At 43.2% G+C, this 27898-nt stretch overlaps 1 protein-coding gene across 1 annotated transcript; it reads right to left on the bottom strand.

The window, feature by feature from the left end:
- Positions 1–27898, bottom strand: MCM3 (minichromosome maintenance complex component 3). The gene is made up of 17 exons (XM_066638011.1): positions 27660–27898; positions 25472–25584; positions 23547–23755; positions 22457–22587; positions 21644–21882; positions 20099–20207; positions 19112–19265; positions 18843–18974; positions 15521–15729; positions 12331–12505; positions 10624–10750; positions 9910–10060; positions 7987–8127; positions 5806–5909; positions 4813–4904; positions 1482–1563; positions 1–742 (listed from the first exon to the last, which is right to left on the bottom strand). Exons 1-17 carry the CDS (start codon positions 27741–27743, stop codon positions 544–546), a joined length of 2451 nt encoding a protein of 816 aa, XP_066494108.1. The 5' UTR covers positions 27744–27898; the 3' UTR covers positions 1–543.

The following is a 27898-nucleotide window of genomic DNA, read 5'->3' as shown; positions in this document are numbered from 1 at the left end:
TTTAATCACCTGATTAATATACACTCATTACAACATTTGGGTTTTTAAAATTTCAGCGCCAAGGGATGCAATTTGTGCACTAAATAGCCGGTATACAATTTAGGCATTAACACTGGCAGACTGAGAGAGCAAAAGCACCTGTCTAGAATTGCATCACTGTGATGACAATCTCCAATACATTTAACTATGGAGGCTTTGCATTGATGTTTCTTCCAGCCTTCTCATTATAGATTTGTGTGGAGCACACCAACAAAAGTTGCAAACAATCTACAAGTAGGTGAGCTGTGAAGATGTGAAAATAAAGATTTTCACCTTCAAAAGGGAGCGCCAACAAAAACACCACACAAGACTTTCAAAATCAGGATACCTAATTCCAGCTTCACCCCGTCCTTAACAATTGTTCCAAACTGAGATCAATGCTCTTCTGATTTAGATAAAAAACTTGCAAACACTTAAGCCAAGCTTTCCGGATGTGCTCCAAAAGTGCTAAAAAGTCTCCATCCCAAGCATCAAAGAAAACTCTGCTTCTTCCTAGGTGTAAATTTAGATCAGGAAAATAATGTCATCTGACATCATGATTTGGTTGTCATCTTGCATCTGCTCCAGTGCCAACTTGACTTCAGTGGATGAAAAGGGGTTGGGGTTGTCCTGGTTGATGGACTCCATCAGTCTCTTCAAACCCACAGATTGTGCGTGAGCAGCTCTGAACACCTCCAGAAGGGCAACCTTGAACGCTTTAAGCCTATGCACATAAATGAAAAAAGCAAACCATTTCAAAAGGGTAAACTCATGACACACTACCCCACCATCCCTTAGTTACCTTACTAAGATCTCCAACATAAACATTTAAGAGTTCTACATAGGCCAGATCTTAGGCCTTGGACCACGAAAACTCAGAATCAAATCCTCACTGGGTGACCTTGGGACAGTGACACTCTCTCAGCCTTAACTACCTCACAGAGTTAATGCGAGGATGCAAGAAGAGGAAAGAACTCTATAACCAGGCCTTACTCCTTGGAGGAATAGCAGAATATAAAGTCAAAAATAAAATGATTTTTTAAAAATAGCTATATCAAGCTAGGAGAGAGGTGAGTCAACAATAAAGGGGGGGCTACAATTAGCCAAAAGCACTGCCATATATACTATTTTTAACTAGCATCACTTTCATTTCATTTTGAGAAACAAGACAAAACCCCAGCCTCACTGCAAGACTGCAACACACTAATACTGAAAACTTGAGCAAGCCTCTGAGAAATGATCTTGACTTATAGATGTACAAGTCCTGAAAACCTGAATCAATTTGAACTGCTTTATACTTAATTAATTATGCCATCTTTAGAATCACCAAGAACTATGACAGTCAGAGGATTTTGGAATTCTGCAAAGCCCCATGGATCCTACAAGTGCCATATGTGCACATTACTTGAACCTGGATTATTATTCAAACTCTGTCCAAGCACATTTCAGCACAAGCTACCCACCTTGACTCAGCCAACTTTGATTTAGTCTCGCCAGTCTCCTCAGTGCCTGAAGGTTCAGTCGTCTTGGGAGTGTGTGCCTGAACTAAAAATGTCAAGAAAGGAGAATGAGTTAGAACAATGTACAGCAGGCAGTATTATTCTGTTTGTTCAGCATGCAAAGAAAAGGAAACAACCAACACCAACTAAAAGGAAAGCATTAACATGAGAGTCACTGGTACAAATCCATTCTTTGCAATTCACCGAGGACCAAACCAGATCTCTCATCAATGTCTATTTTCATGGTTCTTTTAAGATTAATATAATAGGAGTGGGCCTCAACAGGTGGGAAACCCTGGCCTCTGAGCAGCCCGCTTGGAGGCAGGCTGTGCAGCATGGCCTCTCCCAGTTTGAAGAGACACTTGGCCAACAGTCTGAGGCTAAGAGGCAAAGAAGGAAGGCCCATAGCCAGGGAGACAGACCAGGGACAGACTGCACTTGCTCCCAGTGTGGAAGGGATTGTCACTCCCGAATCGGCCTTCTCAGCCACACTGGACGCTGTGCCAGAACCACCATCCACAGTGATACCATAGTCTTCTGAGACTGAAGGTTGCCAAAAAAGAATAGGAGTGGGGCACCAACCTGGGTTAGGATCATGGAGGTAGGGGGCTGTTTTAACCTTTACTACTACTGTTTTCCCTCCAAAATAAAATCACGCCTTCTCCCCTGCCAAGTTGCTGTTGGATCCTCAAATGTGATATTTGCTGCAACTGCACTTTTGAGAGTCCATAGCAATTTTTGGTGGGAAAACACTGAGGTAAAGAGTTATGCACTCCTTTAATTTCCATATTGTGATGCCAAATTTGAACTGGGCACACAGCAACTCTTTTAAAGTTTGAAGAGAATGCTAGGAAGGAATGTACCAGCTTCTCGCATTTTTGCCATTTTTGTATTGTGTTATAGAATGGTGGTCATGTTCTAGCCAGTTCCATTTAGATTTAGGCAGGAAGGTTAAATGGTAAGTTGAGAAACAAAAAATATTGAATGATAAAAAATGGGGGAAACCATAAGCTAAACACACTACAGGTGGGACCTCGGTATCACTGATTTGACTCACCACTGATACTGAGGTCAACCTTTAAATGTGTTGTAACAAGAAAAAAGTACCAAAATCCAATTCCCTACCTTTGTGCTATTAAATAATTATAATTTTATTCCATTATTCATCCCATCTAATGGCTGAATGCAGTACAGTGTCTATACCAATACATTCTGGGGCAACAACAGAGGAGCAAGAAACCTGCTGTTTAAAGCTATTTTTCCACTGATTATTTTTTTTTTAAATCCACCAGGGGTTCCAGAACAGAACCCAAGTGCATACCAAGGCATGACCTGCATTGTGGCGAAATGAAACTTTCTGCTTTCTGTTAACATTCAGAGTCGGCCCCTCTAGGATGCAGGGTGTCTGTCTGCTTGTCTTGTCTACTTACTTGTCTTGTCTCATAGCTTAGTGTTGGATAAAAGCAAGATACCTACTGCTTCATGCGAGTATAAATAGGATAAATGAAGGTAATGGGCAGCGGGGGGAACTGTCAATACCAGGAGATGGCTGTAGTTGCATTTTTATAAAACGTTTTCAACAAGCTACAAAACTTTTATCATTCATCTGTTGTGGTTTTTTGCATTTGGGATTTTCCCATCCTCCACCTAATAGTGCATCTCACTGTACCCAATACTGATGAGGTGGATGATTGTGAAGTCAGAGTGGCAACCTCACGTCCACAGGAGGGGAGGGGCAAGAAAAGGGATAAGCAAATTGTTTTTGCTTGCCTTCCCTCATGGCACAAGTTACTGCTAGACTGCAACATTCCCCAACCCAAAAGAGATATCTTTAAACATCAAATCTAGTTCAGGTCCAAATGTTTGTGCATTTGACCATCACTTTGTTTCAATTCATCCATAAACGCATGAATAGCTGCAGTCTACATCTAAGTGTTTGTTGCAAGGGGAAATGAAGACTACAGAAACCTGTATCCTTAATCTACCTAGGCAGTATCTACACACAAGTACCTTTTCATTCTTTGTAAGCAGGATTGCTATCAGAGAACTCCATCTTTTCCTCCACAGAGCATAGTGAGTTTTAATTAAATTTAAGACTAAATTGTATCACATGGTCTGCACACTCATGGAATACAAACAAGGAGCATAATACAAATATGAAGAAATGGGGGGGAAGTGGAACAGTTTTGACTTTGCAGCCCAAAGCGCTTTATATTATGGATTCAGAAACTCAATTTCACAGAAACTGGAGAGTTCTATGGAAGAAACAAGACCATGCTAGCCACTCTGAAGCCAACACACTTCCAGCAAATTACAAATATCTGGCTTGCCAGATATAAAGTGGTTTTTATTTATTTATGTATTTATTTAAAATTGCCTTTCTCCCCAAAGGGCACCCAAGGCAGTAAACACTTAATACAAACAATACATAAAAATTACATAAAATTGTATAAAAATACAACAAACAATAAAAAAACAACAAGATCAGCAGCAATGAAACCAGCAGCATAAAACAAGTGTTAAAAAAAGCAGCCACTGTGCCCTCTATCAGGCATCAAAGGCTTTCTGAAACAAAAGTCTTCAGGCCTTGCCAGAAGGTTAACAGTGAAGGAGCTGTTCTCAATTCTCAATTCAAAGGGGCGGGAATTCCACAATACAAGCGCCACCACCGATCAGGCCCTATCTCTGACTGCTACCCCCCTAACCCCACTCGATGGTGGCACAAGCAACAGGGCCCTCTCCAATGACCGAAGCCAACAGGCCGGACTATATGGAAGAAGGCAGTCTCTCAAATACACTGGTCCCAAGTCATTTAGGGCTTTAAAGGTCAAAACCAGCACCTTGAATTGACCTGGAAACGAACAGGCAGCCAGTGTAGCCCCCAGAGCAGCGGCGTGACAGGGTCAAACCACTGACCTCCAGCAACCCATGAGCCGCCGCATTCTGCACTAGCTGCAACTTCTGGACTGTCTTCAAGGGCCGCCCCACATAGAGCGCACTGCAATAGTCTGAGGCAGGTATGGCTGCGACTGGCACACCAGCCGAAACTGGGCAAAGGTGCTCCTGGCCACAGCAGACACCTGGGCATCCAGGAGCAGCTGTGAGTCCAGGATAACCCCCCAAGCTGCGAGCTTTAGTAGCCAATTGAACGTTCTAATCACTTTCTAACTGCTGGAATACTCCACATGCAACTGTATTAAAATAAAGCACCTAACTGCATTACTAAAGAGGTTGCCTGAATACATTCCACCTGCCTCCCTGCCAAGAACAGAAGGGAGTTCTCTGTGATGCTCACCTTCTGGCATCTCCTCTTCAGCATCACTGAAGTCATAGGGATCATGTGTTTTCCCTTCCACAGGATCCTGATCACCAGAACGTGTCCTCCTTCTATTGAAGAATAGAAAGTTAACAGAAATATTGTTAACATCCACTTACTGCTAGTAAACGATACTATAAGGAAAAGGGGGAGAAATTCTGGACTAGAATTTTACTTTAAAAAAAAATTGTAACTGGCCAACACAGCTATGCAAATTTTGCATATGGCTCCAGTTGTTTTGTGGATCACAGCATTGTTCCTTTCTTTTGCCATCTCCCATCCTTCCCCAGGTCACAGACTTAAAGGAGAAGTTAGTTTTCCAGTACTGAAGATTATACGCAGCGGCATGCAGCGAGTGTGGGACTGAGTTAACATTCCTCTCAGCAGTTTCTGGTTTACAAGCACTTAATTCATAATTTTCCTTTCTAGCCTTGTGAGACTGAAACCTGCATTTTTCTTTCTTTGTTTTTTGGAAGAGCCCGCATTATTCCAGACTTTTACAGAGCATGGCTTATACTACGACAGTGGTACAATTGTGGCTATTTACATTCCTGATCCATCTCCTGAGAAGGGAGTGGCGTAGAAAAAGCAAAATGGCTTGGTGTATTCAATATCTTTCTTCATGGTCAGAGGAGGAATATGCAACCCATTTGTTTTAGGTGGACTGCAACAGTAGCTGTTTGGAACCAGAATTATGAAAATCCAAAGTTCCACGTCAGCAGTCATCTCCAGTTCTGAACAGAACATTCAGCGCTGTGGGCACCAGTGATGTTCCTGCAATCCACACAGCTGAGGCATACAAAACATTTGTGGCCCACCAACCTAGCTACTAGCTCAGACAGATGTACAAATAGAACGTCACCACGCCAACATTAACATGGATAAAATGTATGGCTTGCCATCACTGCTGCACACGCATGACTTAAAAAAAATTCCACTTAGGTTTTCCTCATACTTCTTTTCTTCACTAACCTCCTTTTCAGTCTTCTTTCGCTTTCCTGTGCAGTTTCACCATCTGTTTCTTGGTCTGTATCATTTTCGGTCTGCTTCTTCCGCTTCTTTTCTTTTTCCAGAACCTTTGAAGGGGGGGAAAAAAGGCGTCAGAGTCTGTAACTGGGTCAGCCAATCAGCCATTTGGGTCAGCAGCTCAGGAATGACCGAATCTCAAAGAAGCAGATAATTAGTAATATGGCATTTGATGCCTTAATGAAGTTTCAGAACTAAATCAGTCACCCAGTATTTTAGCTTCAGGAGACACTACAATGGATGATAATTGAGCATTTGTAGTTTTCATGCACATTGGGTCAGAATAATGGGGCTATTACCACATTGGATGGGCCTGCATAAAGCTCTTTATCTGCAAAAGACTCCAATAATGGCTGGCAGCATTGCAGAGAAAAAAGTGACATTTATCAAGCAATAACTTACCACAGTGTACATATGAACCAGTTAAGTAAACTGGCCACCATAATCCCTCAGACTGCTGTTTAAAGGGCAGTAAGGAACAATAAGAGGGCTTTGAAGGCAGCTGCTCTCCATTACATATGAACTGACCAATCTTCTTGTCCTTTGAGCCTATTAGAACACCTCCTAAAGGACACCCCAGAAGGAACATTCTACCCCTTCCCCAGGGAAGGAGTGCTAGCTAGCTTTCGAACTGGCACACAAAGTCCATAAATTCAGTATGATCACATCATGGCACAGCCATAATAACGCAGAGAATTATTCTAAGTTTTTATCTGCCCTAAAAGCAAAAACCTATGGCAACTTTTCAGAGACTTAAATATCCTGTAGCAATGTTCTACAAGTCCCTTAGACCAAAGATTCTGAAACCCTGCAAAACAAAGACAAGGTGGCTGGAGGCCACCCTACGGCCCCATGAGACTTATTCATAAGACAAAATTCATTTCTTTAGCCACAGCCCCATCTTTTGGATTCACAAAGCCAAGAACCAGTGCAGCTACAGGAACATCCACTAGGGGGACATCTATAGCTTCCACAAAGCCATGTGTATTTGGTACCCACCCTAGTTTTGTCTGAGAGGAGTATACCCATACTTGTTTTCCTGGACCCTTCTGGGCTTAAGTACACTCTTCCTATTGTAGTGGCTTTACAGAAGAGAGCCAAAGGGGGGGGGGAGAGAAACACTCCCTGGCTTGAAGGGCCTAGCAGAAGTTCTAGAACACCCAGTTTAGTCAGGTAATGCTTCTAATTCATTGGAGAGAGTACTCAGATACAATTCGCAGAGGAAGGTTTTAAACCTCCATTCCAGATGACAAATTCCAGGTAAAGGGCATCAACTATTGGTTTGTGAAAGATACTTGCCCACACTTGGCCCTACTTGCCATTTTGCACCTCAGCGCTGTAGAAGATCACCACACCACCATGGCTGCTGTGTTACAGATGGCAGTAATATCCTGAGCAAGTGCTCCAGAAGCTTTGGCCCTGCTGCCTAGCTGGGATACTTGTGGCTCCTTGCCAGAACTATCCTGGAAGTTGGGGTTATGTTCCTCTATGTGACCAACTAGTCATACAGGAAAGTGTTTTATACCACATCAGTCCATTGGTCCGTTCAGCTTGGTATTGTCTACACTGACTGGCGGCAGCAGGCTCTCCAGGGCTGAGCAGGAATGTTTCTCTACCCTAAGTGGAGATATCAGGGATTGAACCTAGGATCTTCAGTATGTGAAGCAGGTGCCCTATCACCAAGGCACAACCTCTCCATTAAAGCTTTAGTTCTCTTCTCCATAGTAGGATGTAAAGCAGCTGTGCAGCAAAACCCACCCTTATCTGGGTCAGATAAATTTTCCATTAAGCCTGGCTAATAATTTTTTTTTTTAAGTTTGGTTCTTTTAATTCACAGATGGAGTTCTGTTAAAGTCCTGTTTCACCAAAGAGAACCAAATATGTGATTTGCATCACCTGGCTTTAAGTGAAAATAACCCACTTACACTTAAAGTGAAGGAGGAAAAGGTTGACCTTCTCATCTGCTAAAAAGACCTTTATGGAACATCTTCTGAAAATTGCAGCTGGCAACTAAACAATGGTTGATGCCAGTGCTGTTTAAAGATAAGCCAATTTCTTCCCAATATTTGCTCCACCTTAAAAGAAAGCTTATGAAAAAGATAGGCAACTCTGAACCTGTTCACATACCTTTTTGAAGTAGGCAAACTGCACCAACTCTAAAGCAGCTTCAGCATCCTGCTTGTCAACTGTTTTAGACATCCTGGCCTTAGCATGTGCAGTTGAGAGTCGGATAAGTGTCTCCAGAGTACGGGCTGTTATTGGGGAGGTCTGGAAAATAACAGAGGTGATCATTCAGCTTCTGAACGACAAATGGGAATGCAGACATTAATAGCTGATTGCCTAAGACTGGGAAGTTAGAAGCACTGACCTAGGGGAGAAAATAAAATATGTGGAACAACTAATTCAAACAAACTAAACCCAGGCAAGACAGAGGTCCTCCTAATCCAAAAGGCGGCTACGCAGGTATTAGCCCACAACTTGCTCTGGATGGGGTAGCAGTTCCCAGGTTTGCAGCCTGGGATCTTCCAGCTATCCCTATATGCTCAGGTGGCATCTGTGGGAGGAGGGCTTTTGCCCAGCTTCGGCTGGTGCGCCAGCTGCAGCCATACCTGTGTCATGCCCTTGTTGGTGGTCCATGCCCTTGTGATATCTCTTACTGTTATGCACTTTATGTGGAACTACCCCAAAAATGATTCAGAAGCTGCAGATGGTGCAGAATGTAGCAACTCAGTTGGTCAATGGGTGCCTGGCATGTGGAAACCGCTATGCCATTGCTCCAGCGGCTATGCTGGCTGCCATTCATTTCTGAGCCCAATTCTAGGTGTTGGCGATGACCTTTAAAACCTTATATGGCATAGAACTGGGATACCTCAAGGACAGCCTTCCCCCGTATATTCCTGCCTGTTCCCTTACAGTCATCAGAGGCAGTGAGGTGTAGGGCCTTCTCGATTGTAGAACCATACCTCTGAAATCAGCTGCCAGAAGATCTGAGGGCAGCCTCTTCAGGATATGGCTTCTAGCAAGGTTTGAAGACTCATCTGTTTTGCCTGGGCTTTGAGGAGGGAAACACTCTTTAAAGACCCCTCCTTAACTTTTATGCTACTGTACACATTTATGCTGCTGACATTTTAATCTGCTCTTATGGTTATCTTTTAAATTGTTTTAATGGTTTATATTTTAATATTTGATTATAATGTTTTATTTTTATGTGTTTGTCTATACACCACTTTGGGTTTTTAGAAAAGCAGTATAGAAATCTAATAAAATAAATAAACAAACCCAGGAATTGAAGGAAGGGGAGAGGTTCTGAGGATCATAACTGTTACCACAATATGCCTTAATAGTAGATTTTCTACGATGAAAAGAGTGTTCTACACAAGAACGCAATCGTGCGTTAACAACAGGGATGCGGACCAGCTCCCCTGTTGTCAAGCAAGGGTTGACGTTAAGCAAACCCTCCGAAGGCGAGGGAAGCTGTAATCATTTGTGTTCTGCTTTTATGGTATTTTTGCATTGGATGGTTATTATATTGTAACTCAAGTTCCTAAAAGGAGAAAGGCATGGTTTTAAAAAGATGGAATTAAAAAACCATCATCACCACCAAGCACTAGTATTTCCTTTAGGAAGTGTTTAGTCATCTATCAAAAAATTTTTCCTCCTGTCAAATTTAACTGGGCACTTTCTAGAAAAGAAAACAAGAATTTCCAAATAGAATTCCTTTCAACTCTCAAAGCAAAAAACCTACCCATTTAAACATTAACCATGATAAAGGCAGTTTTTACCTGACACACAAAACATAATTATTTCATGTTTATATCCAAAAAGTTCAGCGGCATTTTTAGTCTCAGCAGCCCTGCGGGGTAGAGAATGACCACTTACACCTGGTTCAGCATGAATCTAACCCTCTGTTTCCTCACGCCCAAACACTGTGTGTCACCCATACAGCATACGACTTCCTCAATTGCAGAGGCAGCATTATGTCAGTTCGACACTCTCCCATCTTCTGTTTACTCCTCCCTTGCAGTCAAAAAGACCCAATTCCCAACTCACCCGAGCAACATCTGAATTGATCTGCTCCTGACTACGCAGAGAAGAATATTCCTGTGATATGATGCTTGCTGCCTCCTCAGTCAAGATCGGCTTGAGCATCTTAGCAACATGAATGTATTTCCTCATGAATTCCACACTAACAATCTTCTCTCTGTTTGACAAAGACAACATGATTCAGATTCAGTTCTGGTTGGGCTCCCCCTCCTAGCATACTGCTCCTAACAAGTTTTGTGTTCTTTTTTTGGGGGGGCAGCTGCAGGCTGGATTATTCTGTGGAATATATTCCGTCTTAAAAAGACATTTGTAAGAGTCCACGTAAACTTTTGCATCCATTCCCAAACTGCTTTTTAAACTCAGGATCTCACTGGAAGCCCTTTCTAAGAAGGAAAATTACAGGAAAAGTCAGGTGCATACATGCCCCTCAAGTCACTGCTATCACTTCCAACTCTTGGGTTTGTCCCTCATTAGGCAGATCAGACACAGAAGAAGCACATGCCTAGCTTTGGTACACAGGAGAGCCTGGTATCTTCCCTATAAGGAAACGTTAAAGGGCTTGAGACATTTTAGTTCAGAAAAAAAAGACTAAAATTATGACTTGCGTTATTGACCTGGCTTATAAAAGAAGGCAAATATTCCTTTGATGAAGATTTTGCCAAAATATGTTGAGAATACCAATCCTATCAGTTGCTCTGCCTGTGTGACGAAAGCACTTACTTCTGCCTCTTGGGCCCATGCAGCAGGTCATCATGTTTTTCATAAACCTGCAGATCCTGACTCTCCTCCTCTGTAAGGCTCGGATCTTCAGTGGCCAGGAGCTCAACGGTGCTACCCAAAGGCATGGCTAAAAACGTAAGGGGAGAGTTAGAGACATATCTAGGATACGAGCAATTATAATCATGGATTAAATTATACCATGTATGTATATTAGTTGCAAGAGAACCCACGTTATAGCATAGCTTCCTCATGATCTTAAATCTTCCTTAAATTCCAAAAAGCAAAACAAATTTCAGAGAGAAAACAATAGCAGATAAACACATGAGATCATGAGCAGGGCCTTAACTGATATGTGCCAGTTGAGGTTGCTGTGGACAACATCAAGGCACATTTGTATTTTTTCAGTTGTTGCCCTTCTCTCACTTCTAAGAGTGTAATCTTCATCCTTTTCCCCTCTCCTACAGCTACACTTCCATTTAAACACATAACCCTTGGTTATAACCCCAAAGTTATTTTCTCCCTCTGCTCGCGTACGCGAGACTAACGCCATATCATCAGCATAAAGTAAGAGGAAAATGGGGCATTGATTGAGTCTTGGACAGTGGGAGTCTGTCTCTGACAAAAGGGCAAGGTCATTAATGAATAGATTAAATAAAGAGGGGGCAAGGACACAGCCTTGCTTAACCCCCTTCTTAGCTGGAAAAGGATCTGTTAGATCACCCTCAGAGTTCACCCTGACCTGGCATGAGGTGTCTGAATAAAGCGTCCTAATTAAGAAGAGTAACCAGGGATCAATGTTTAATATATCAAGTTTGGACCACAACAAGTCTCTTTTGATAGAATCAAAAGCAGCCTTTATATCTAAGAAGGCTATGTACAATTTGGAGTGTGCTTTATCCAGATATTTTTCAGCTAAGTGGGCTAGGACTAAACAATGGTCTAACCCAATTTGCCGGCTCGAAAGCCTGCTTGCTCATCCCCAAGGATGTCATTATCTGTCATCCAAGAGGTCAATCTTTTCAATTAAAGTGAGCCATATAGTTTCCCAGGTAGGGAAAGGAGGCTTATAGGGCGATAATCTGAGGGTAAATTCCTATCCCCTTTTTTGAAAATTGGCACAAACATTGACTGTGTCATTAAAAATGTATCTTATGATCTTTTACTATGTTTTTAATAAATTAGAGACTACAGTTCTTAGGTAACAATTAGGTAGGCTATTTTTCAGGATCTGGCCTCAGGTAAAATCAGACAAAACTATAGTCAGGCATGCCCCTAAGTTTAACCCCCGACTTATCTGATGGTCATAGAAAATTCCATGATTTTTGGCTCAAAACCTGCCCTCGACTTATCTGTGGAGTTGACTTGTGGGTGAGTATCTGTGGTAGCTTCTTTTTGGCCAGGATAACAGATCTTTTAAGAAGCAGACCATCACCACAAAGGCAACAAAGCTCTCAGTCGTTATACCATTTACATCACCCAGTACATCACTCACCATTTACATCATCAGATATAGCCTTGAAAAATGAACATAAGGACACTTATGATATTAAGGAAACAGGAATTTTGGTACATTCTGTTTGGTTGGTTCTCCACTTACCAGACAAGATTTCTAGAGAGGGTATTATTATTGTTGTTTATTGGATTTGTAATCTGCCTTTCTCCCTGGAGGGCACCCAAGGCGGATATGGAGAAGAGACCAAGACTCACCATCTCCATCCTGCTCGCCTGCTGCTCTGTAACGGTGCATGCGCAAAACATGGTCTGAGATCTCCCGATCTTGCTCTGGGTCCATTTGATCCAAAACAATGAAAAGCAAATCAAATCTGGATAGTAAGGAGTCCTGAAGGCCAATGTTTTCCATAGGAGTTTTGTACTGGTCATACTGTAAATATGTATTTTAAAAAAACATCACATTAATGATGGTTAGGTGTGAACTATTTGCCTAAGACAGGGGTCTCCAAACTTTTTGGCCAGAGGGCTGTATCAAATGTCTGGCACGGTTTTGAGGGCCGAAAAAAAATTTATATAAATTAGAGATGAATTTAGATATGTGAATAAATGAATGAATGGGCTCATTCATTCAACCTCTCTGGCCCTTAGAACACCCTCCAGGCACAGTCAGAGCACAGTTATGGTCATGTTCAGTTGAGGGGGCCAGAGACTTTCAGGGGACAAGAGGTTGGCCGCGGGCTGGAAAGAGACTTGCTGCAGGCCGCATCTGGCCCCCGGACCAGGGTTTGGAGACCCCTGGCCTAAGAAAATGATTAGAACATTCAGCATTATTTTCTGAGACCCAAAAGATAAGAAACATCTCATTATGCACAAATAGCGAGGTAGTGTTTCTGAATACTGCAGCTGCAGAGGAAGATCAGCAAAAACTTGCTATTGATGTTGTCTTGTGTTTTTCTTCTATCCCATGTGCCATTTAATTCCACCCATCAGTCATGGGTAAGAAAAACATTGATAGCCTGGTGGTGGCAAGAATTAAGAAATTATTCTTGCTTACAGATTAAGACAATGCTCAGGCTTGAACAAGAGCAAATTACCATGCACAAGTAGCCAGGAAATGGCTGCAGGTTAAAGGGAAAGATCCCTTATATGCATCTAAATTGAATGATTTTATATGAATGTCTTTGAACAGGTTGAGTCTCATTCACAAAGGTTCCGTTTCCAGAACTCATGTGGATGGCAAAAATTGCATTAAAGCAAATGCATTTAAAAACAATGTCCCTTTGCTCTGTGATTTAAAAACAGCCTTTCTGACCTTTCTAACGCATCAAGCAGACAATCAGTCTTTCTCCAGGCATTTAGAAAGGCTTTACTCCAAGGCAGCAATCCCTCTTCACCAGGAGCCACAGCGTGGAAAGAATGGAGGAGGTGATAATCACTGCCCTTTAGCATTCTTTAACGTGTTCAGGGGGAAGGGAGGGGTCGCTTGCCTTGGAGTGAAGCTGTTCTAAGTGCCTGAAGAGAGAATGATTGATGGATTGTCAGCCGGCTGCCTTCTCTTGCATTAATGAGGTTATTGTTAAACGACTTTTTTTCTTTAATTTAAAGGGTGCTTCTCATCGCATTTAGATAAAACCGCAGGTGAAAAATCTGTTGATTATTAGGTTAGACTGGTATATTCTTTGCTAGCCATCTTGAAATCTTGTATGCTAAAGCAGAGTGAAAATGTATTAAAATCATAAACATATTTAGTGCAACTCAAGTCTGAGTGCATTCAACTATTACATCATGAGTTCCCTGTTCCTAAAAGCAAACACCGACATGAAGCACAGAAAGGTAAACAAGATGGGACAGTCCCAGTTTATATAGCATGTGCTCCTAGGCTAGTGACTTCAACGTTTCCAGATTCAGGGAACAATTTCCACATCAATTTGCCTGACATGAATTCACTGTCCACAGCTGAGAATTCTGGGAAGTGTTCTAACAGACAATCAGGTCACAAGAGACAGTGGTTTAGCTGTTTGGGTCTCAAAACTGTAATCATGATAAAGAAGGGCTGATCAGGATTGGACTTACATGAGTTGACCTTTTTGTCTCTTGCTGCAGTCCTGATAAAAGTCACCTCTCCCAAGCTGCTGTTTGCCTCGAACATCCCACATAGGGCAAATAAATACACAGACAGCAAAATCCTATATATGTCTACTCAGAAGAAAGCCCCACTGAGTTCAACATGACTTATTCCCAAGTAAGAGTACATAGCATTGCACCTTGAGTGTGCACTTTAGAGCACACGCAACAATGAAATCCATCTGTGCATTTCAATAGATGTATTTCAAGGAAGTATTTTTGCCACTTCTGCACTTCATACTGAAGACTACTGAAAACATCCAAACAATCCCAGGAATTCCCAGAGCACAGCCTGAAACTACATGATAACACTTTGGGAAAGAGGGCTGGAAACTCTCTATCAAGATACCAACCACTGTGGAGAAGTATAACAACTGTGGCAGGAAAATTCCACCCAACACCTGCTAGGGGATTCATCACCATCATGCAGAGACATGTGTGCGAACCACATGAAGATGAATCTTCCCTTATCTATTTAAAATATTAATAACCCACCACTTTGGTCCTTCATGGCAATTAACTAAACCAGGGGTGCCCAAACCCCGGCCCGGGGGCCACTTGCGGCCCTCGAGGCCTCTCAATGCGGCCCTCAGGGAGTCCCCAGTCTCCAATGAGCCTCTGGCCCTCCGGAGATTTGTTGAAGCCCGCACTGGCCCAACGCAACTTCTTTCAGTGTGAGGGCAACTGTTTGACCTCTCATGTGAGCTGTGGGATGAGAGCTCCCTCCACTGCTTGCTCTTTCACATCTGTGACGCAGCAGCAGCAGCAAAGGAAAGGCCAGCCTTGCTTTGTGCAAGGCCTTTTCTAGGCCTTGAGCTATTGCAAGACCTTCATTCAGTCATATAAGTTCATCTTTAATATATTCATTTATGCAAACTTATGTAAATTTATTCAAATTTTAAATGTAAATTAATTCTTTTATTCCCCCGGCCCCTGACACAGTGTCAGAGAGCTGATGTGGCCCTCCTGCCAAAAACTTTGGACACCCCTGAACTAAACCAATACCCAAGTCTTTTCTATAAACGTAATGTGCAGCACTGTGAGCATGTTACAAGTTAGCACGGTAACCATTTTCTGTGTTTTTTCTCTTAAAGATTGAGCACATACTTTGAATTAATGGTGCTACACTAAATTTGTCTTAAATACTTGCATTGAAATATCTTTGAGAGCACTAAACAGCATGCAATATTAACATGATGTACATTTTAGGATTTTTTAAATTAAAAATAAATTAAATAGGTATGCTAATCAATGAAGGGCAAGGGAACATTTTCCAATAGAACCACATCACAGCAAAAAAAGGGCCTTCTTGAATACTTACCCTTCCATACACTGGATTGGCAGCTGCCAGAACACTGCAGCGGGCATTGAGCTGAGCCTGAATGCCTGCTTTGGCAATGGTGACACGACCCTGTTCCATCACCTCATGAATTGCTGTGCGGTCAATGTCTGACATCTTATCAAATTCGTCAATGCATACCACACCCCGGTCAGCCAAGACCATGGCACCCGCTTCCAGGCAACGCTCTCCTGAAGGCAGACATTGTAAAAGGAACATAAATTGTGAATGCAAGCAACTTTGCATTCTTCTACTTAGTGAACGAAGTACCAAGAACAGAGAAACCCCATTAAAGCAAGTCCAATATTGTCACCAACCATTTGCCAGTTTGTAACTTCTAAGAAAGAGCGAAGAAGTCCACCCATTCTCTTTTCTGACTGCAAGTAATGGAGACTTGCATGCATTAATAAATCCTACAGATCTATTGATCTCCATATCAGAAGAGGTGACACAATAAGCAGCCCACATTAGCTACAGCCTGCCAACAAGACAGGCCAACAGCAGGGCACTCAAGGGTTCCATCTTCAAAAGGCACGACTTGCCTGCAGAATTAGCTCCGAGTACCATTTCCAGCTATGAGGCTGCCAATAATGTGTGGTTTCTTGACATAAAGGAAAGCTTTTCTCTTGAATCTGTCAGGAACATTGCTGCTCTACTGCAGCCTTAGCTCAGCTCCAGGCAAAGATCACAAACGAGAATCCCAACACAGAGCTTTCAATTTGCAGATATTTAAATCTTCCACTTATTTAAATCCCACTTTATGAGGGACCCAAGTCGATGAGACTACATGATCCTAATCCTCACAACTAGCAGTTTAGTGCCCTAAGGCAATGCTGCTCTTTACATTTCTATGCCTATCCTCCATAGATGCCTCCAGCTCCAGGCCAACTCTCATCCAAAGTTTCTGACCCTCAGATAAGAACAAGCTACATAAGAACAGCACTGCTAGATCAGGCCAAGGCCCAACCAGCTTCCCATATCTCACAACAACCCACCAAGCACTTCAGGGAGCACACAAGACAACACGACACAACCTATGTCCTGGTGTCCTGCATCTGGCATTCTAAAGTAGCCTACTTCTAAAATCAGAAGCTTACACATACCTGTCATGACTTGTAACCCATGATGGACTTTTTCTCCTGAAATTTGTCCAATCCCCTCTTAAAGGCATCCAGGCAAGATGCCATTACCACTTCCTGTGGCAAGGAGTTCCACAGACTAATTACACACTGGGTAAAGAAATATTTTGTAAGAACATAAGAACAGCCCCACTGGATCAGGCCATAGGCCCATCTAGTCCAGCTTCCTGTATCTCACAGCGGCCCACCAAATGCCCCAGGGAGCACACCAGATAACAAGAGACCTCATCCTGGTGCTCTCCCCTACATCTGGCATTCTGACTTAACCCATTCCTAAAATCAGGAGGTTGCGCATACACATCATGGCTTGTACCCCATAATGGATTTTTCCTCCAGAAACTCGTCCAATCCCCTTTTAAAGGCGTCTAGGCTAGACGCCAGCACCACATCCTGTGGCAAGGAGTTCCACAGACTGACCACACGCTGAGTAAAGAAATATTTTCTTTTGTCTGTCCTAACCCGCCCAACACTCAATTTTAGTGGATGTCCCCTGGTTCTGGTATTATGTGAGAGTGTAAAGAGCATCTCCCTATCCACTCTGTCCATCCCCTGCATAATTTTGTATGTCTCAATCATGTCCCCCCTCAAGCGTCTCTTTTCTAGGCTGAAGAGGCCCAAACGCCGTAGCCTTTCCTCATAAGGAAGGTGCCCCAGCCCCGTAATCATCTTAGTCGCTCTCTTTTGCACCTTTTCCATTTCCACTATGTCTTTTTTGAGATGCGGCGACCAGAACTGGACACAATACTCCAGGTGTGGCCTTACCATCGATTTGTACAACGGCATTATAATACTAACCGTTTTGTTCTCAATACCCTTCCTAATGATCCCAAGCATAGAATTGGCCTTCTTCACTGCCACCGCACATTGGGTCGACACTTTCATCGACCTGTCCACCACCACCCCAAGATCTCTCTCCTGATCTGTCACAGACAGCTCAGAACCCATCAGCCTATATCTAAAGTTTTGATTTTTTGCCCCAATGTGCATGACTTGACACTTACTGACATTGAAGCGCATCTGCCATTTTGCTGCCCATTCTGCCAGTCTGGAGAGATCCTTCTGGAGCTCCTCACAATCACTTCTGGTCTTTACCACTCAGAAAAGTTTGGTGTCATCTGCAAACTTAGCCACTTCACTGCTCAACCCTGTCTCCAGGTCATTTATGAAGAGGTTGAAAAGCACCGGTCCCAGGACAGATCCTTGGGGCACACCGCTTTTCACCTCTCTCCATTGTGAAAATTGCCCATTGACACCCACTCTCTGCTTCCTGGCCTCCAACCAGTTCTCAATCCACAAGAGGACCTGTCCTCTAATTCCCTGACTGTGGAGTTTTTTCAGTAGCCTTTGGTGAGGGACCGTGTCAAACGCCTTCTGAAAGTCCAGATATATAATGTCCACGGGTTCTCCCGCATCCACATGCCTGTTGACCTTTTCAAAGAATTCTATAAGGTTCGTGAGGCAAGACTTACCCTTACAGAAGCCATGCTGACTCTCCCTCAGCAAGGCCTGTTCGTCTATGTGTTTTGAGATCCTATCTTTGATGAGGCATTCCACCATCTTACCCGGTATGGATGTTAGGCTGACCGGCCTATAGTTTCCCGGGTCCCCCCTCTTTCCCTTTTTAAAAATAGGCGTGACATTTGCTATCCTCCAATCTTCTGGCACCGTGGCCGTTTTGAGGGACAAGTTGCATACCTTAGTCAAGAGATCTGCAACTTCATTCTTCAATTCCTTAATAACCCTTGGGTGTATGCCATCAGGGCCCGGTGACTTATTGATCTTTAATTTATCAATGAGGTCTGAAACATCTTCTTGTCTGTCCTAACTCTCCCAACACTCAATTTTCGTTGATGTCCCCTGGTTCTTGCGTTGTGTGAGAGGAAAAAACATCTCTCTCTATTCCCTCTATCCATCGCCTGCATAATTTTGTATGTCTCGATCATGTCAGGTGTCTCTTTTCTAGACTGAGGAGCCCTGTAGCCTTTCCTCATAAGGGAGGTGCCCCAGCCCAGTAATCATTTTGGTTGCTCTTTTCTGCACCTTTTCCATTTCCACTATATCCCTTTGGAGATGTGGTGACCAGGAATGCTCTCTCAGTTCCAGGAGATCCAGTCATTCATTCAGTGCTTCAGTTGCAGTGACCACTCCCCCTGCTTATTCCTTACCTGTTTCTGGATCTGTCGTGACAGCAGCAGTCAGACCAACACCAGAAGAGCCCCTGCCTGTGGTGGGGATGGCCCGTGGAGCCGTGCAAAGCACATAACGTAGCAACTGAGACTTGGCCACTGAGGGGTCACCTGAAACAGAAGAGGCATTGCTAGTCACGGGGATGAAGTAGCCAAGTTACAAGATTAGCCTAGCACCCATGCCCTATTACTACAAGATATGAAGGTCCCTTGGCGATGTTATAGTCAGGTTTCCTCCCCAGTCATACCAATTAGCAGAATGTTAATGTCTCCCCTGAGGCGACTTCCATTCTCCAGCACTTTTTCTACTCCACCCAAGAGCATACAAAGAATTGCCTTCTTGATGTACTCATGCCCATGGATACTGGGAGCAAGAGACTTTGAGAGCTGGTCAAAAATATCCTGTCCAAAGAAACAAGCACAAAAATGATTTAGAGCATTCATACACAATGATCATGTGTTTCAAATTGCAACAGGTATTGAGAATACTCTCTCAAAACATTACCAAGCATCTCAGGAAAAGAGGATTTACACTAAGTATCATGTGGATAGTCTTGCTGCCAAAATGAACTGAAATAAGGTTACACCCACACAATATCAGATATTTATCAGTACCAACTGAAAAAGGAGAATGCACTGCTCATTTCATATTATGGGATACTATTTCAATGCAACTGATCAAAGAAGTGAACTAGCCATCCCAGCACAGATACCCACATCCCTTTTCAGCTTTCCTACAAGTGGATACCTGCAACTCCTAGAAGGAATGCTCCTATTTAAGGCTCCTGTCAGCCTGGAAAAGAAGCCTTGTAGTGCTATTCAGGGTTTGTCAGGGTGGAGTGGGAGGATGTTTTAAGAGGGAAGGGAAAAAAGGCATATTAAAAAAAATTTCCAGGATACTAAACAAGAAAGGTACCTATCTAAGCTCACAACCATCCTCAACACCATCACAACCCCCCGCCCAACATAGAACACAACACCCTAGTTTCTGAAAATGGCTTTATAAAGAGCCACTTAACAGCTAACAACCCTTTTTTAGGTATAACCACTTTAGTTATCTACCAAGAACAGTCTTTGGTGTCAATGCAACAAACACCTGTATTATACACAGTACGGTACATTCTTCAGGAAGTCTGATTAGTTATGGCTCCTTACCAAGTCTATACTGCGGCAAAGCTGAATTTGCTTGAGCATCTGTCCATGTGAAACGGCCTCAATATCACAACTAGGCTTACCTTTGAACGGTTTTTGCTAAACCTCTTGATCTTGGAAATATCACTTGCTGAATACTCAGGCCGAGTCTCCTTATTCATTTGCTTCACTTGGCAAGCAATCAGAATGGTCCTAGAGAAGACAAGACAACATAGCCACTGCCTTTGCTACAGCTCTAGATTACTTGCTCCACCTTAGTTGAAGAGAATTGTTTCGGAAACCACCCAGAAGTTATTATTTATGTACTGCTTTTCAACAAGAGTTGAAAACAAATGAATCTCAACTAATGAATTCCTAGTGAGACTCTGGGAAATGCAGAATGCTCAGGAAGGTTTTTCAATCCCACATTCTCCCATTGTGGTTTCCAGGTATTCCCTTGTTCCCCATGCTGCTACCTGCTGTATCTTATCCCATGCCATTGCCAAGGGGTCCATTAACCCTCAGCAGCAGCACAAGGGGATTAGTGAGATTCAGTAGGAAGGAGGGGATGACCCCTTGCAATGATATGAACACAGAGCTGTAATGGACTGCCCAGAGCAGCGATGGGAGCATCAGGGCATGATGTTGTGATGTCATTTCCAGTTTCTCCCCGGTGGAGGAGACGCTTACTGTGGCAGGCTTGCGTACCCCATTCCTTCTCCTCTGGAGGCTCTGAGCCTCCAGAGGAGAAGGAATGGGGTGCATGAAACCACCAGCACCTCCATAACGAGGGCAGAGTCTGGGGCAGTCATGCACTCCTGCTTGGAGGAGTACCTGGAGTAGGTGCCCCTCAGGCTCCACTCTAGTTACTGCATTAGCATTTCTCTGGATGTTAACCCAGGTATTTATTGATTTATCTGAGTGTAAGGACGATAAAGCCATCAAACCACTTTGGGGTTGTACAATAATCCCAACACAATTTACACTTAGTTCTTGGCTATTTGCCAAAGATTGCAGGCTTTGTCTAATGTAGTGCTTTTATTTTTAGGAGAATATTAGCAGCTCTGCAAATTGAGTTGGAAGTACTTAAATCTAAATACATGCCTTTGACTTGCACTTTGTTGTTTCAAATGTCTCGGTTCCAAAAAAAAAACACATGGTTTACAGAAAGAGACTAAAGCTCTATTTTTGAAAACATTAAAACCGCAAGACTGCAAGCGGGAAATATCTAGTCTGCCTTTAAAGTCTCCCTACGTTTTCACATTTATTTATCTGAATTATTAACAAAAAAAGACACTAGATGTATTAGGTACTACAACTTTCCTTGATGATGGAAAGTCAACTTTCCCTATAAGGAGTGAGTAAGAGCTAACAGCAGATTCTGCACTATAACCTACATTACAATTTGCATCTTCTCCCCAGCAGAGACAATTTATTAGGGGATTCAGATCTGTATGTTTATTTCTCTTAGAACTTAAGCAATATGGACAAAGGACAAACAATACGAACATTCCAACAGTAGTTATACTCCTACTCCTGTTCCAGTCTATTTTCCCCCAGATGGTCAAAAGAACTACAACCATGCTGTAGTCATGCTGCAAAAGCTGTAACATCAAGGCATCAACAAGCTGGTATACTGAAGAATTTACCTAAATGTCCCTGAAGTGTAGCCACCTTTCTTTCCTGGCAGACAACGGAATGTTCCAATGACTTGCACTCGATCCCCTGGCTTCACCCTGTCCACCAAATCATCATCTAAAATTATGTCCACAGAGCGAGGAAGCTGCCCAGCTGGTGCTTTCTCTGGCATCTCCTGAATTGTGATGGTCTGATGGTCCTTGTAGGTGGAGAGGCCATATTCTGTCTCAAGAGGGTTGTTCTCTTCATCCTAAACAAGCAATATAAGCATAAGTTACCCTGCTTTTAGAGAGGCAACAGATGTGAAGACATGTTTTTTTTAAAAACCATGCTGCAGTAGAGACAGTGGTGTCCCATGCAGGAATTTCTGATGTGTCTCATGGCTAATTGAGTATTGCCAGCACAGTGTGTATAGTGCAGTTTTAAGCAAGCAAACAATTTGCTAGTTGACATTCCAGGAAATTTCATTAAAAAACAAAATAATACCACCTAGCCCCTCTAGCTACACATATAAGTTTTAGTTGCTGGCTTATGGTGTCTGGTTTTTATGCTGTTTTATCTGGTTGTAAGATTTTTAAAAAGTAGTCACCTTGGAAAGATATTTTATAAATAAAATAATTCCCCATACAGTATCCCATCCCTTTGAACACCTAAATCCAAACTGCTGGCAGAAAAGGAATCTAAGATAATTCTTCTTCCTTGAGGAGGTAAGAAACTGATGGGGGAAAATGATAATTGAACTAAGAGAAACTGGTTATAAGAGTAACTGGGAAATTTTTATTCTGTTAGGAACACACTGAGGACAGCACACACAGCTGGCTCACCTTGGTGGGGTAAACAGTAGTAGATGGAAAAGCTTCCAGGGATGTTAGATCAGTATACCGGCGCTCAATGGTCTTCTTAGTGGCAGGGCAGTAGTGCACACTGCGGACAATCTTAGGACGCACCAAAGAGCCTATGTTGAAGTGAGAACAAAGGCTTGAATTTTGGTTAAATCACAATGTGTTCCTTAAATAAAGATATTGGCTAAAGCAGCATTCGCTTTAGATGTTCACAGGCTAAATTCCAAACATCAGTTTCAGAGTATAACAATGTTACAGTAACATTAACAGCCCAATCTTATGCATGTTTTCTCAAAACTCAAACCACTGGGTGGCACCCAGAGTAGCACCCATAGGGGACACTCATTGCACAAGCATTGCAAACCACTATGTTCCGTGTAAATTATTTTCAGGAATCATACAAAACTTTGCAGCTGGAGCCATTTTAAATGCACTGCAACCCACCCTCAGCCTTTGAATAGCTCAAGATTTTTAAAAACTGAAATAAAATCTATTTTCTGCAGGAGCTGCATCAGCTATCAAGGATGGGCAATCCTTAGACTACAATCCTATACATACTTCCCTGGGGATAAGCTCCATTGAACACAAAGGGACTTCTGAGTATACATACATAGGATTGTGTTGGTAATCTTGTTAACAACACTTTCCCATTATTATGTGGGTGTCTACCTCTCTGCTGCCTGAGACTTATAAAGTTTATGAAGAAATGTTGGAAAGATTGTCAAGTTCACTGGAGGCTAGGCCTATCTGCAGCCATTAGTCATGACAGCCAAGTGTTTAGGGCAGATTAAATCAAGTGATGGTGAGGGAAGGCTGATTCCTTCATACCCTGCTTGTAGACCACCTGAAGCCTCTCTGTTTGTCCACAGGTGGAAACAAGAAGTGGGTAGGTAAGAGTGAGTACTTAACCTTCCCCAATTCTCCCCCCAAGCCATTTTTCTCCTCCCTAAGAATATCTAGGAATATCCTCCCCACCAAGCGAGGCTTACTGTCTGTTTTTGAGCTGGCATGGAACTGCCTACCAGTTCTCCCCTGCTTGCATTTCCCGCAGTTGTCAGCCTTTTTCACTCACATTTTGTAACGATACCCTCTACACACACAATGCAGCTCAGGAACTGAGATGTCAACGTTCGGGGTGTCACGTGCTTGGATCCAAAGCTGCCTTCAAGCCCAACATAGAACTCTTCAAACTGCTTGGAGTATGTGGCATCAATAGAAGCAACAAAGTCCTTCAAGGCACGCTGGAATGCCACCAACTCCTCAAAAGCACTGTTCAGCAGACTAAAGCAAAGGGGAATAAGATTTATCAAGCTCTGCTATCAGAAAAAAATTCCTAATATGTCAACAGCACCAGCTGCTACGATGTCAGTCAGTGACAATGCAGCAGAGGGAGAAAAGACACATCTGAGCGGTAATCACTAACCCCCTGCCCGCAGTTGCTAATCTTTGTGTCTCCTTCCTAAAGGAACACTACATCAGCTTCTGCCATCTTACTCCTATGTTACAATGCTCCATCATCAATGATTGGCCCAGCTAAAAAAAATGCAACATGCCTAGAGACTCTCCAGCTATAACTTAGGAATCCACCACCAGAGACCCCTGGTCCAAGTCCATTACGAACTAGCATCTCAAGCTCCCTATCTCTCTGAGATAAAAGCGGTGAGCAGAAGGAACAGTGGCTGGGGCTATGGGACTTGTAGACAACTCACTGGGGGGGAGGGGATGTGGTTCCTGGCCCACCACCTTCTATCCACTCCTCAAAATAACCTACTTATAAAACAAGCTGATGGGCAGAACTCTAGCTAGCTGCTAAACAGACCAAAAGAAAAAGAAGTACCACCACTAAAGTTGTAACTGCCTGCAAAATGTTAACAAAAATCACAATTTATAGCCCTAGAAAAAAGACTGAAGGCATACATAAGGGACGATTGAGAGCAGATGATGCAGCAGCCAGCAGTTAAAGGCTGGCACCTTCCTCTTTGCTAGTCCCCTTGTTTCACACTTTCAACAGGAAAATTGGGAAAAGCAGACTGCTGCCACCACCCCACAACAGAGGCAGCTGGCTTAGGAAAACCTTCCTCCCAGTAGGGCTGAGAACCACAAGAGTAGGGGCTCCCTTAAAACCAAAACTAGTACCAGACTATGACAATCTGAAAGACTTGGCCACCTGTTCCCTTCTGAGTGAATCCTTCCTCTTTTTCATACAGCTCCAGGGTCCTGTTCCTGGCACCCACACTTGCCACAAGGCAAGCAGGCAAGCCCCCTGCCCCAAGGAAGTATCTACCAGACCTGGGCAAGTGCAGGGGTGGTGGTACTTGACCCCACTTCTTATAACTTGTGGGCATAATTTAATTTGTATTGGTTTTTATCCTAAGGCACCAAGCTTGGGAGAAAGGTGAAATATAAATTCTTCAAACAAATAAACCCACTTTATCTTGGGACTGGGTATTGGCAGGCAGTCTTTCACAGAGCTCAGCAACCAGTAATCTGGTGATTATTTTTATTATTATTCACATTTTTATACCACCCTTCCTCCAAGGAGCTCAGGGTGGCGTACATAGTCCTCATAACAACCCTGTGAGGTAGGTGGGGCAGAGAGAGTGACTGGCCCAAGGTCACCCAGGAAGCTTCATGGCTGAGCGGGGATTTGAGCCTGGGTCTTCCAGGTCAAAGTCCGACTCCTGAACCATGACACCATCCTGGCTCTCAAGTGCTGTCATCGCTGAGTGTCCGGAGATGGACACTCAGGAACAGAAAGGGTCTCCACACCTGCACAGACCCTTTATAGGGAATATAGCTGGTGGGAGGTCATCTGAGACATTTAAACTTACTATTCCTCAAAATGAGGTGGGCTTCATACTCCATGCAAGCTGGCTCAAAGCCCCAAGTCTTTTGTTCATTGGGGAAGAGAAACAGGAAGATTCTCAGCTCTTGCAGAGGGACAGGAGAACAAAAAGTAAATATAATGCTGTCACATCCACACAATACACAACTTACCGACTAGCCCTTTTCTCATTTTTTCTTCGGAGATCATTAATATTAACAATCAAGCGGTACTGGTTGTCACTAATCATGTCCCGAACTTTACTCTGGTAAACTCCTCGGTCCTCCTGCAACAAAAGCCATATAAAGAATAATCACCGATAAAGTTTTGTTTTTGACTAGACACCAATCAAAGCACTTGCCAATTCCATCAAGATAGGAAAAAAAGAGTACATCATGGTTCCTTGGTTTTTTAGGTTCTCAAGGTTTTCCAGTACTTCATCTGTTTTAATCTGCACCAGAAATGTTTGAGTTTTAAAAGTCCCCTGTCAGTTTTTAACAGAAAAATAACTAGGAAAATCTGTGACAAAATTTTAATCAAGAGTTATTGTTACCTGGAATAAGCAGAGATACTCTAAAATTGTTTCCATCTCATTGATCTGAGACTGTCAACTTGAACATTCTCAACACTAGCAAAAAGCACAGGTGGCTATATTTTAGTGTTTGCATACCACCTTATGCTTATCTGCTTAGAAGTAAGCCCCATTGTGTTCAATGGGTCTTATTCCTAGGAAAGCATGTATAAGACCAGATCCTTCATCTCTGAACTTCATCCGCCTTTACAAACTATAAATAGTTACAAAACCAAGATACAGCCAACCAAGATATAAGCCAACAGAACTAGAATTTCTCAATTTAGTGCTTCATTTCTAAACCATAATGTTCCACCCATGGTGAAAGCAGGGAAAGGCAGGGGGCATATTTAGAGACCCAAGATGGTGTAGTGCAAGGATTCTTAACTGGAGGTAACCATACTCCTTGGGGATATGGGAAATTTGATTTAAGTTTAAATAATTTAAAATTTATTAGATTAGATTAACAACAATCACCATTATAAATATGGATTGAGATGTTCCTAGCTATCCATATGTAAAGTTAACCCAAGCTATTGAAAGCCATTTTGGTATCTAACAGGACTGGTGATGATGGGGACGAGGATGATTTTGACAGCAAGAGGTATGGGGACATATTGATAATGTATGGGGGGACTGTAATCATAAAAAGATTAAGAACACCTGTGGTTCAGGAGTTGGACTTAGCCCTAGAAAAACCTGGTTCAAATCCTCACTCAGCCATAAAACTTTCTGGGTGACCTTGGACCAGCTGCTATCTTTCAGTCTCACCTACCCAGGCAGAAGGAAGGATGTAGACCAGGGGTGTCAAACACAAGGCCTGGACGGGCCCAAACACCTGCGGAAGCTTTTTACCTGGCCCTTAGGCTATCAGCTGCTGGGCAGTGCTGGTGTTGCTTCTGAAAATTGGGCTCTCCCCTATATCTAGAAAGATTATCAAGATTTGTGTATTTTCTTCTCTGTCATTTGCGACTAATGAGTTCCTATGTGAGAAAAAGTGGTGCATATTTTTGGTTATGACCACTTTAATGATCGCTTCTTGCTTAACGACATCACTTCTGGCCCTCAGAAGACATCATGAATGCTATTCGGCCCTCTGTATGAAATGAGTTTGACATCCCTGATGTAGACGACCCTGAGCTCCTTGGAGGGACAGCAGTATAAATGTGAAAGATCAGTAATAAAGCATTGCTGGGACTCATGCCCATCAGAAGGCCCACCAGGCTAAGTTAACCCATCATAGCAGTGATTTGCAATCCTTTTCCTCTCAAGGCACACCATCAGGTTTTTGACCATTGACAAGGCACACCATGCTGCCATGAGGGGCTCACATCCACCATCAGCCCTACAAATAAATGAACTCCTCCCAAATTCCTGTGGACCACTCACAGCACACCAATGTGCCACAGCACAGTGTTTGAAAATGGCTTTCTCACAGCACCAGTAGCAGCACCCAGTGCTATATCAGAGGATGGGGTGGCATGGAAGCCTGCTGCATAGCTTTGCCCCAAAGACCTGAGCAACCCAGCACCAGCACAGGTACCACTAAGGCTCATGCACGCCAAAGAATCACACCTTCTAGTTTGAAAGTTGTCCCTTCTAATCCCAGGCAAGCAAGGGAGAGCTGCTTGTCACTACTGATGAAATGCACTCTGCACATGCTCAATGGAACTCTTTTCTCCACATTTCTACCCCAAGAGCGAGCCTTGCACCAGAAACACTTGCCAAGACTCAGCCCTGCAAGCCCCCTTGGCCCAAGCTCCAGCACCAGCCCGCTGGTCCTCGCTCACCTCGTCGTCCAGGAAGTCCAGGTAGTCCCGCTGAGCATCTCGCAGCTCCGCATCGTCCAGCGCAGGCCCCGCAGGTGCTGCCATTCCGATGGAATCCTCAGACTGCGAGCGAAGAAAGCCTACAACTCCCGCGCGCCTGGAACTCTCCCTGACTCCGCCCCTGGCGCGAAAAACTGATACATTTTCCCGCCAAGACAGGAGGGTGGAGCTGCCACACACAGCTCTCCTTCCCTCAGCAT

This window comes from Tiliqua scincoides, chromosome 1 (genome assembly GCF_035046505.1).
Source record: "Tiliqua scincoides isolate rTilSci1 chromosome 1, rTilSci1.hap2, whole genome shotgun sequence".
Taxonomy (NCBI): Eukaryota; Metazoa; Chordata; class Lepidosauria; order Squamata; family Scincidae; genus Tiliqua; species Tiliqua scincoides.
This window is presented reverse-complemented; position numbering and strand designations above follow the sequence as displayed.